A 10,938-nucleotide genomic window follows, 5' to 3' on the forward strand; every position below is an offset into this window, starting at 1 on the left:
GCTCTTGTTGTCACTACTACATTACAATTCTTAGTATCAACACCTATAATCTACCTAGAAAATCACAAGAGAGAAGTACATTTATCAATCTTGAATTTCACCTTTTTAATTGATCTCAACAAGTTTAACTTAGGAGTAGCTATTAGAAAAACCATTTTTAGCGTTCTTCCAAACTAGGACTTGAAAGTAGTAGGCAAGAACTCACCCTTAGGTTGTTATTACTACGAAGCACCTGTCACCTTTCCCAGTGGGATCAACATTTTGGACTCAAGTAGAGCCATACATTACGAAAGAGATGCGTGCACTTGCATAGGAACCCTGACACTTGGGTGGAGAATTTGAATTAAATTAAATTATCGTTAAAGTGTTGGTAGCTATTGGGGCCATCAAAAGACTACTCAAAAAACATTAAGAAAACACCACAAAACATTTTTGAAAACAAGTAAATCCAATATAGAGTTGTGTTTACAAAAATACAAATATAAGGCTACACAATACTTAGCTTTCCCCTCTCTTCAATGTGTTGAGAATGCATACCTCAAGGATCATCAAGTCCCTTTGTTGCTTTCCTCAAACGTCTTCTCACTTTACACTTGAACATCTCATCAAAACCTAATCTATCCTACAAAAAAGCATTGACTATAGACTTCGATCAACAACAAAAAAGACTTATTTTCCTTCTCTAAATGACCCCCTATATCGGGTTGAATTACTTCCCACGTGTTGACAAATTGCTAAAAATTGTCCACACAATTTTTGGCGCCTAGGAGCCCAAAAATCTGGGGCATAGGCGATTGGTTTTGAAGCCTTGGCGCAACCTGGTTGGCGCTAAGACACCAGCCTCTGTCTCTCAGGATGGAACTGACTCCTAGGCACCCAAGAAAGCTAGTGCCAATGTGCCAGTCACCTAGTTGCTCCATAGGCTGAATTACCTCTACTTCACTCCATTTCTTTTCCACTTTGCCAAACTCCTCATACATGTTGTAACTATAAGAAATATATAAAAATACATTTCTTTAAAGTGCAATTTCATCCATAAACATGTGCAAAAATATAAAGGAAATCAAGTATTCTTTTCTACACATTAGTTGTTCGATCTTGTGGTTGAGGAAGTTATCCACCAAAAGACAAAAATGTTTTTATTATATAGGCTATAAATAGAGACACTCCCTTCACTTGTGAGGAGATGGAGAAAAAGAGAAATTTTAGAGCCTGTTATGGACTAAAGGCCCAACGATAACTTTCGACCTCTATAATCACCAACCACTGTCGACCATCTCCAGTTAGCCATCTTTAAACACCGTCGACCATCTCAACTTGTCGCCGATGACGTCTTGCTTTTAAACATCATATCCCAAATGCGACTCTAACATGTTACATCCGTAATAAAAATCCGATGATAACATATGACATCTATAGCTGCCAGCCACCGTCAATACTTGTCGTTATGGACTAAAGACCCAACGATAACTTTCGACCTCTATAATCACCAACTACTGTCGACCATCTCCAGTCAGCCATCTTTAAACACCGTCGACCATCCCAACTTGTCGCCGATGACGTCTTGCTTTTAACATCATATCCCAAATGTGACTCTAACATGTTACATCCGTAATAAAGATCCGATGATAACATCTGACATCTATAGCTGCCAGCCACCGTCAATACTTGTCGTCACCGACCACCAACTACCACCGACGACCACTGCTTATGATTGTTGTAGTCATAATGCGGTGATTGTCCCTAACGCCTGTATTTTTCTATACGCTTTGCACCGACATGTGATCTCTCAATTGTAATAAAAGGGTTTACATTTGTACTTACACACATATAATGAGCTCTATAATTTTTTTTCATTCAGAGATTTTCAATGTAAAAAATTTTGGTGTCTCATCCTGCTGCTTTTATAATATTTGTGTGTGTTATATTCTAGTACAATGCTAAGACATCAGATTATCATTTTATCGTCATATTTTTGCTGACACGCAATAATACTTCACTTTTAGATAGTGATATTTTTTACGGATTTGAGTATTATGCATGTTAATATTAAATTTAGGTGTTAGATATATAAATATAAAAAAAGATTGTGTGACATGTTTATAAACATAAACGCCTCTATAAATAAATAATTAATGAGTGCGTTGAATTTTGCAGCATTTAAAAAATCTTCACGTACCTTATTTTTCAAGACTTTCTTTATAAACAACTTCAATCTCATGGAATTTCTATCCCCCAAGTCACGCCTTATGCGAAGGCTATATTCCACTTCCGTCACGCTTGCTTTAACTTCATTTCCGCCAATATATTTTCTCCCGCCAATCCAGAAAATAAATAGAAAGTAGAAAGCATACGCATTCGATAGAGCCGCGATCGAATGCCAGACGCAGCTATGGATCTTCCGGTCGTCGATCTCGCCCCATACATCGAGATCTCCACCAAAAACGACGGTGGCTTTTTGCCGATTGAGGTGAGGGACCTGTGTTTGCAAGTGAGCAGGAGCTTGCGGGAGACGGGAGCTCTTCTGGTCAAAGATCCGAGGTGTTCGACGGAGGATAATGATCGGTTTCTTGATATGATGGAGAGATATTTCGAGATGCCCGATGAGTTTAAGCGGAAACAGGAGAGACCCGAACTCCATTACCAGGTCTAATTTCTCTTTTGCCATCTATCCAATTCAATTTGTAGGAGCTTTTTAGCATGTATTTGTTGATCTGGTATAGAATTGTGTAAATGAAGACAAGTAGAGATAGTTTATATTCTGATTAACTTGAAAAGTTGATAGCTTTGTAAATCGACTCATCCTGTGAATATATTCTTTTGCCATGCAATTAATCAAATTATGGTTTTTGTTGATGTTGAAAACTATGCTCTCATACTAGTATGCATGTGTTATTTGATTATTATCTGTTTCATTGTTCGCTCTTATTGAGAAAAAGAATGGAGTTTTGCCAGCTGTAATCTATTTTTGTTTGCTTTTTTAATTTATCAGTCTGATAGATCAATTATATAATTAACTTTTTTGGTTAATAATTTCTTAATTCTGATAATCAAAAGGAAATTAAGCCCTTAAATGTCAGGAAGTCACCAAAATAATTTCACTCCTTTTATTATATGTTACTGGTTTTATTATTTTAGGTCCTATACTTTGAATGGCTTGCTTTTCTAACGGATGTTGTGACTGTTATATTTTGATATTGGAGATAATCTTCTCACTATTTTTCTTTCTTCTAACGCATGATTAATGATTTATACTTCTTCACTACTTTGATGCTGGTTTCCTTGCCATGAATTTTTTTAGCTTGCTACTAATTTTCTACACTATTCATAGATTTATGTCTTGAGTCTTAGTTCTGGCATTACTACCGAATGTTTTCCACTCATCTTTGGTCAATAAATTGGGTGTACCTTCCTTAAATGTCTATTGCCAATGCCAAGAAAATATTCAGAATATTGTCTGATTTCTGAATATGGGACTGTTTTGTGTGTTTTTGCTTTGATTTATAACATGTGTGAGTTTTAATATCTTGTCAAGCAACACACATCATTATAGATGCGCTTTTAGCTATCAAGTCTGAAGTTCACAATGCATGTTACATTTGCTTCCTAACCATCATAGTTTGGAGTCCAGGAACTTGTAGCATCAATCAGCACATTTTTCTCTTCCATAAACGTTGCATTTTTTTCCATTTTACTCAACAAAGTGCTAACATTGAATGGGGATGCTGCAATACCTAGCAGTACAATTTTCATATGCATTGCGTTTACCCCCATTTTTACTAGAAAATAGCTAACGTTGAATGGGTAAGAAGGCAGGTTGGTGTTACACCTGAAGGAGTAGAAGTTCCACGCAGTCTGATAGATTCGTTTTTGCAACAAAAGATAAAGATGATGTCACCTGACTCCCAACCATCCATTCCTACTAGGAAAGATCCTAAATGGCGTTATATGTGGAGAGTTGGTTCTCGCCCCAAAAGCACTCGCTTCAAGGTCATAATTAGTTCCACTGTTGCTCAATTAGCTCTTTCAAGCAAGCTTGTTGTTAGGTTCATATGATGCATAATTCTCCTCTATGCAGGAATTAAACGCAGAGCCTGTAATACCTGAAGGATTTCCTGAATGGAAAGAAACCATGGATTCGTGGGGTTCGAAAATGATTTCTTCTATCGAGGTGCTTGATATGTGCTTTATTCTTGTATATTGTCTAGAGAAAGTCTAAGGATTTTTTTTTTGCTGTTGGTCTAAAATCTTTATTTAATCTGCAAAAACGCTTTTTCAGGTTGCAGCTGAAATGGCTGCTGTTGGATTTAACCTTCCGAAAGATTCATTCACTTCATTGATGAAACAGGTAATTTTATTTTGTGGTTTTATGTGCTTATATATTTATTCTCCTACTGATAGATACTTATTTGGATGGATGATGGTTCTCAAACTAGCAAGTTAATTTGTTGAGGTTCCGTTTTTTTTAAATTTTTTTGAGGGAAAAAGAAGTCATTCATTGTAACTAAAATATCACAAACCTGTTTTTTTTTTGTTTGGGTAAGCAGTATGTGTATGCCTTTGGTAAATTTAGCCCTGATGTTGAAAGTCTCAAAGCCATCCTGGAGAAAGTTTTTACCATATAATGAAATACATGCACTTGTTTAGTAGAAACCTCTTATTTTTGAGAATTTGCTTGCGTGAATATGATGTCCTTATGCTTCCCCATGCTTGCATAAAAATGTCATGGGGGGATGCATGCATTATCTTTACTGAGTATGTCTCTTTGTCTATGGATTTTTGTGTTTGTGGTGTTGTGTTTGTGCTGATAGAAGAGTTCAGGTTGTCCGAATGCATTCAACATGCTTTTGAGTAGTGGACACAACTTTTTTCATAAGAACGAGCTCGCTGGAGTATGAATGACTTTATGCTTCCACATGCATGCATGAATGAGTCATGGGGTAAAACATGCAGTATCTCGACTATATATTTCTCTTCGTCTATGTATTTTTGTGTTTATTGCAGTATGTTTGTGTTTATTGATTTGTGCATGTCTATGTGTATGCGTTCAACATGCATTTGAAGATATTTTATGCATAGATGCTGTAAAAACTCACACCTATATTTACTCAATATAACAAATCTCATCCATAGTTCTTAGTATTCGTTGAATCAAGCTAAACATGCACTAACTTTTGTGTTAGTCCTTTTCTTAGACATTTAATGCTCTGTGGCATTGAATGTTGGCCTCTAAAGAGAAGCATAATACTAAGTTAAGTGTTGGCGCAATGAGAATGATTAGGTGGATGAGTGGCTTTACCCTTCGAGACAAAATGCGAAATGAATATATCCGTGATAGGGTTGGTGTAGCTCCAGTGACAGACAAAATTAGAGAGAATCTTCTTAGATGGTTTGGTCACACTAAACGCCGACCATCTGATTATCCGATTAGGAGAGTAGATTTTTTAGATTCGACTTATGTTAAGAAAGGCAAAGACTTTGGCTTCTTGTATAAAAAATTATCTTAATTTATTAGAACTTAATGAAAATTTGACAATAAATAGGACGTAATGGAGAAAAAGGATTCATGTAGCTGTTGAGTAGCCGACCCCACGTAGTGGGATTAAGGCTTTGTTGTTGTTGTTGCCTAACATTGTCATTGACAAGCACCTTCAAAACAACCTAATCATTCGATCTTGTTAGATGCTTCAAGTTTTCTCTCAGTTATTGGCAACCTCTCATGCATAGGCTGCTACTTTTACCCCCGACATATAATGTGGATGCTTGGCCATATTGTGTCATTTATTTTGTTATGAAGATGGTCAAGAAACTTGTATGCAAAGGCTTTATAAGAATTGAGCTTGTAAACTCAATGTGGAAGTGCCTTGAAGACTGAAATACAATGGACTGCAAAGAAACATAAAGTGATCATGCACATATAGAGAAAGAGACATCCATTTATGATGTTTGAACTTTGTCCTAAGCAAAGTCTATATTTATGGGAGAGGAGAGAGAACTCATCTACTATTTACAACATTCAAAAAATAGTTTTAAAAAAAAATACTCACCAACCATTTCCAAGATTCAAGTGCTACCCCTTCCCTTAAGTGGACCTATTAACAAGATTTATCCATCGGATTTACTAAATCCAGCTAAACATAAAAAAATGCAAGTTTTATGGATTTATGAAATTTTGGTTTTAAGGTCTGAATTTTACCTTTGATTCATGTTTAATTCAGATTTAATAAATTCAATAAAGGGTTGGATTTACTAAATCCTACTAACTCTAAATTCCTTCTCCAGCCAACCACCCCTTTAATGTCTTGGTAATAACTTGGATGTTCTTTGTGGCTATTCTTTAAGATCAACACTCTAGGCTTCTAGAGATTGAAGGATTGTGCATCACACAATCTCAAAAGCCTAGATGATGCTTGACTAGAACATCCGTGTTTGACATCTAAATCATAATTTTTGCACATTTAGGTGGATTCTTAAAACTAAAAGTTCACCATTCATTAAATTTCCTTAGATCTACCATGAATGTTTTCTTGCTCTTAATTTTGTAACACGATATTGATCCATATTATTGTTTTTTAAAGTCTAAGCATCTTTTTATATTAAGCTTTATTCTAAACTTCTTTTATAGCTAGGAAGTTAAACATTTATGTATTTCCTTAAAATGCAATGCTACAAAATAGATGAAGATAAAACTTAATTGGTTTCCCTCAAAGTTGTTTTTTGCAACCTTTAGAGTTTAGCAACTGTATTTTCCTTTATAAAAAATAAGGTGCCTTTGTAAACTTTAAAGACCTCAACAACCCCAAATTATTTTATCCTGCATCATGGAGAGTAATTAGATAAACTTGATTTTTTCTAAGAATTAGTGCTTGCTTAACTTTAATCATTGTTCTAACCAGTCTATCACGCATCTTAATTCTCACATTGCCAAATCGAATGGTCTTGTGTAAATTTTAGTACTGTTTTGCATATAAACTTATTCACCAATGGACTCATTAGTAGAAACCATCTTCTTCTCAAGATCCATATGATATGAACAAGTTAAGGCAAGAATTCCCTGATCACTACACTTGAATCTTTCACCAATTGAAATGTCCCTAGAATTTGTATTTGTCATTGTATTAGCCTATATGGACTTGTCCTCTTTATGGTTGTTACATATTTGTTTTATGTTCTCTCCTCTTCAATGTATGGCAGTCTCTTTTGATGTGCCCAAATTTCATATAACAGTCATTTTTTACCAAGAACTTGATATAATGATTAGACATAATTAAGTTTTTTACTTGCATTTTTTCTCAAATTGTTTTCTAGCAATCTCTAATATATTATTAAGTATTGTTTTATTTGTACCCTTGAGTTGAGAGAAGACATAATTTGACATACGTTAACTCTTCACACTTATAAATTAATTATATTTCTTTAATGCAATATCATTTCATGAAGATGCTTGAAGAGGGAGTAAAGACAATACCAATAACGAAGACAATCATTTTAATATTTCTAATTAGTTCCAAATATTTCCAAGCCTTTTTTATAATTTCCCAAGAGATGCTTAAGTGTCTCTTTAAAAATGTCCAGATTCATTGAATCTTCCAAATGGTGCCTTAAGTGGCTCTTCATAACTCCATATAACCACCCCAAATTCTTCTAGAAAATCCCTTTTCTCATTTCCAACGAATTCCCCAAGAGATGCACGAAGCAACGCTTCAAAAATCGTCCAAATCTGATGTACATCTAGAAGATATTTTGAAAATTATTTTTGGCGTCTAAGCGCCGATTTTTGGTCGCTTAAGCGCCCCCCTCTCTGTTTGGTGGCGCCTAAGCGCCATATTTAGGCGCTTAAGCGCCGGGCACAGGCACTTAAGTGCCCGCTTTCGGTCCCCATGGCTCCGGTGTGCCCCGATTTGACCATATTTGCTTCAGTTTCCTTTGTTTTGGTTTATTTTTATTTTTTTTGCTCCAATCACTCCAAATTCTTCAATTTGATGTATCTACAACCAAAAACACAAGAAAACATACATTTAAAGTGCAATATCATAATAAAATATAACATGAAAAATAGTACATTTTTAGGCATATCAAAATCCCCCAAACTTAAACATTACTTGTCCTCAAGTAATGCTACATTTTTAAAATAATTTATGTAGATTAGAGTTAATGGGCCATCTTTTAGAATTGCTAAAATTTTTGTTCTAAAAATGTGGTAGTTCAAATTAGAAGAAATTTTAGTGAATCAGACTAACCCAGGGTCTAAAATATTTATCATCAAACTTAGAAATTTGTTTTCTTATCCAATTCAGAAATATATGCAGATTTTCCAAATTTCGGATTCTATGAACTTTACTTTTTAGACTTAAGAACTCTCTTAAAAATAATTTTTACTAATATAAGTATAAAAATCAAGCTTAGGATTGTTCTAAGTTCTTTGCTCTAGAAAGACTCAAGTGAAACCAAATTTTTATTAGGACCTCTCCTCAAGCTTCTCACTTTTTTTTTAGGATCTTTTTGAATCATTATTTTTTTCTCTTTTTTTTTTTCCTTTTTTTGTATGTGAGGATTACTATAGCCGGAGAAGTTCATAAATAATTTTGAATTTCACTATCCCCCTCTAAAATTAAAACTTATTACTTTCCTTCACTTGAAAAGATGTGTGTGTGTGTGTGTGTGTGTGTGTGTGTATAGTTTAATTTCTTAAAAAAAATATAATTTTTCTTAATAAAGATAGTTATTCACTTTCTCAAGCTCTCCAATAAATATCCTTAACTCTAGGTTCACCATTTTCACTAAAAATATCAACTAAGATGTTCTACTCCATTTCTATACTTAAAATTTTAACATCCTTAAGGTGACTCCACATAACAATAATCATTAGAAATAAAATGCAAATTTATTTGTAGTAAGAGGATCATCCAATGTAAGATTAACTTTAGAGGACTTTAGAGTGACAGGCTAAAGCCCCTTAATTTGGTCTATTATTTTAGGTTTTGATGCGAGTTGTTAGCCTCCAAGTGTTGTTAGCCTCCAAGTGGAGGAATAAGAGGGAACTCTAGAGTGAGAGCTAGTATCTTTCCTGCCTAGCCCGTCTTCAGAACTATTCAAACTTTAGATTAACCAATGTTCTTTATAGCATCTCTAGTAAGGGTAAAAAATATAATTGCTTATTTATCACAATTTCTCTCTTTATTTGTTTTACTTTTACATTTGTCACTAATTTCATTGCATGAGGAATGGTACTTTTAATATATTAAACCACACTGTCTGATTCTCACTAAGTATTTTAGTTTAGAAGTAGAAATAGTATTGTAGTGATAATTTTAGGATATAATCAAAATCAAACCTTTACTGACATTCAAAGCTCGGGCGTGTTATTCTAGAATAGAACTTCTCTTGAAAGCCGTCGTGATTAGTCGATCTCCGTGGGATCGATATATCTCCGTGGGATCGATATTCGGGGTTTAATCAGAAAACCCTTTATTACTTGATAACGATACACATATTTGCGTAGAATCCCTAAAAATATATTTGAAATCTTACTTTGTTTGGGATCAAGTTTGGGATCAAGTTTCTGGTGCCATTACCGGAGATTAAAATCTTCAAGTAGTGGTGTCAACTTCATAAATCATTACATGTAAAAAATATCAGGATCACTTATCGAGAGTCCGACCACCCCCAGTCTTCCTTTCGCTCGATAATCCATGCAGTGGTCCAACTGGCGTAGTCATTATATGAATTTCCTTTTGGGGGAAGATCATCATTGATGAAATAAATAGCAGGTGGCCCTTGAGTTTTGGGGCAAAGATTGCGGCACAAAATTCTCCTGTTTGTTGTCTTTTTTGACTAGTCTTCCTGGGTTGTTTGCTTCCTCCAAAAATTGCAGGCACATACCCCGCAATGTGAATGGCGTTGCTGCGGGTGGGCCCATCGGTCGTTCCTCCCGCGGAAGTTTTGGCTACTTTTGAGCCGCGGCTCCAAAGTTGATAAATTTTTTGAGCTTCCCCTCCTTTCATCAGCTCCTCGATCATGCCCCGTAGGTGGTTGCATTCTTCTGTATCGTGTTCGTGATTTCTGTGATACTTACAATACTTTCTGCTATCCCGAAAAAAAGCTCGGCCCTTATCGATGTTGCTTTTCTGAAGAACTCCTTATCCTGGATGGCGTCCACTATTTCTACCATAGACACCTTGAGTGTGGTTTCACAGGGGACACTGCGATTATACCAGGGTTATTCACAATGGTGGGGCGATCGATGGTTCTTGGTCTTCGTTTGTCATCTTAGATTCTCATGACTCTGGGTGGAGTGATCGTCGAGGTGACCCTTGTAGCAGAGGCCATTGGAGGTCGTGCAATTTGTCTGGGTTGTCCTCTTCTTTCTTGTGGTAGTCTCTTCTGGTATCTTTGTTCGGTGAGCTTATGTGCGTTCTCATAGGCGATGGTATACATGTTGGCCATTTCTAACAGCTTGGTCATGTTTTTTGGCTTTGCAAGTTCGAGGTCAAAGCGGAAACTCTCCGATCTCACTCTTTGTGTTAACACGGTCTTAGCTATATTAGGCTTCAAGTCCTTGACGTCTAGCGTTTCGCTCTGGAAGCGTGCGATAAATAGTCGCAAGTTCTCGTTGGCTCCCTACTTCAACAACCACAATGATCGGGCCCTTTTCTTGGGCCTCATTATACTGGTAAAATGCTATAGAAAGAGTTTTCTAAACTCCTCAAAACAGGTGATCACCCCACGAGCAACATGTCGAACCACTTTAATGTGGTTGATCTAAACATCGTGAAAAAAAATTTATACTTGAGGGCATAAAAAATTTTCAACAAACATATGGACGATTCGAATGACGCAATGTGGTTATTAGGATTCAACCGTCCTTTTTATGATTCTAAAACAAGCACTTTGAACTTCTCCAGAGGTTCAGCTCCCAAGACGTGTAGGGAGAAGGAC

General features: G+C 35.8%; 1 protein-coding gene across 1 annotated transcript in view; it reads left to right on the forward strand.

Annotated features, from left to right (window-relative positions):
• The first annotated feature begins 2,210 nt into the window (after positions 1-2,210).
• Positions 2,211-10,938, forward strand: part of LOC110036894 — a 15,994-nt gene continuing 7,266 nt past the window's right edge. Inside the window, exons 1-4 of the mRNA XM_020741444.1 lie at positions 2,211-2,647; positions 3,817-3,990; positions 4,079-4,171; positions 4,280-4,348. Coding sequence (XP_020597103.1) covers positions 2,378-2,647; positions 3,817-3,990; positions 4,079-4,171; positions 4,280-4,348 — 606 coding nt within the window. The 5' untranslated portion in view covers positions 2,211-2,377. The remainder of the gene's footprint in view (positions 2,648-3,816; positions 3,991-4,078; positions 4,172-4,279; positions 4,349-10,938) is intronic.

This window comes from Phalaenopsis equestris, unplaced genomic scaffold (assembly GCF_001263595.1).
Source record: "Phalaenopsis equestris unplaced genomic scaffold, ASM126359v1 Scaffold212341, whole genome shotgun sequence".
Lineage (NCBI taxonomy): Eukaryota > Viridiplantae > Streptophyta > Magnoliopsida > Asparagales > Orchidaceae > Phalaenopsis > Phalaenopsis equestris.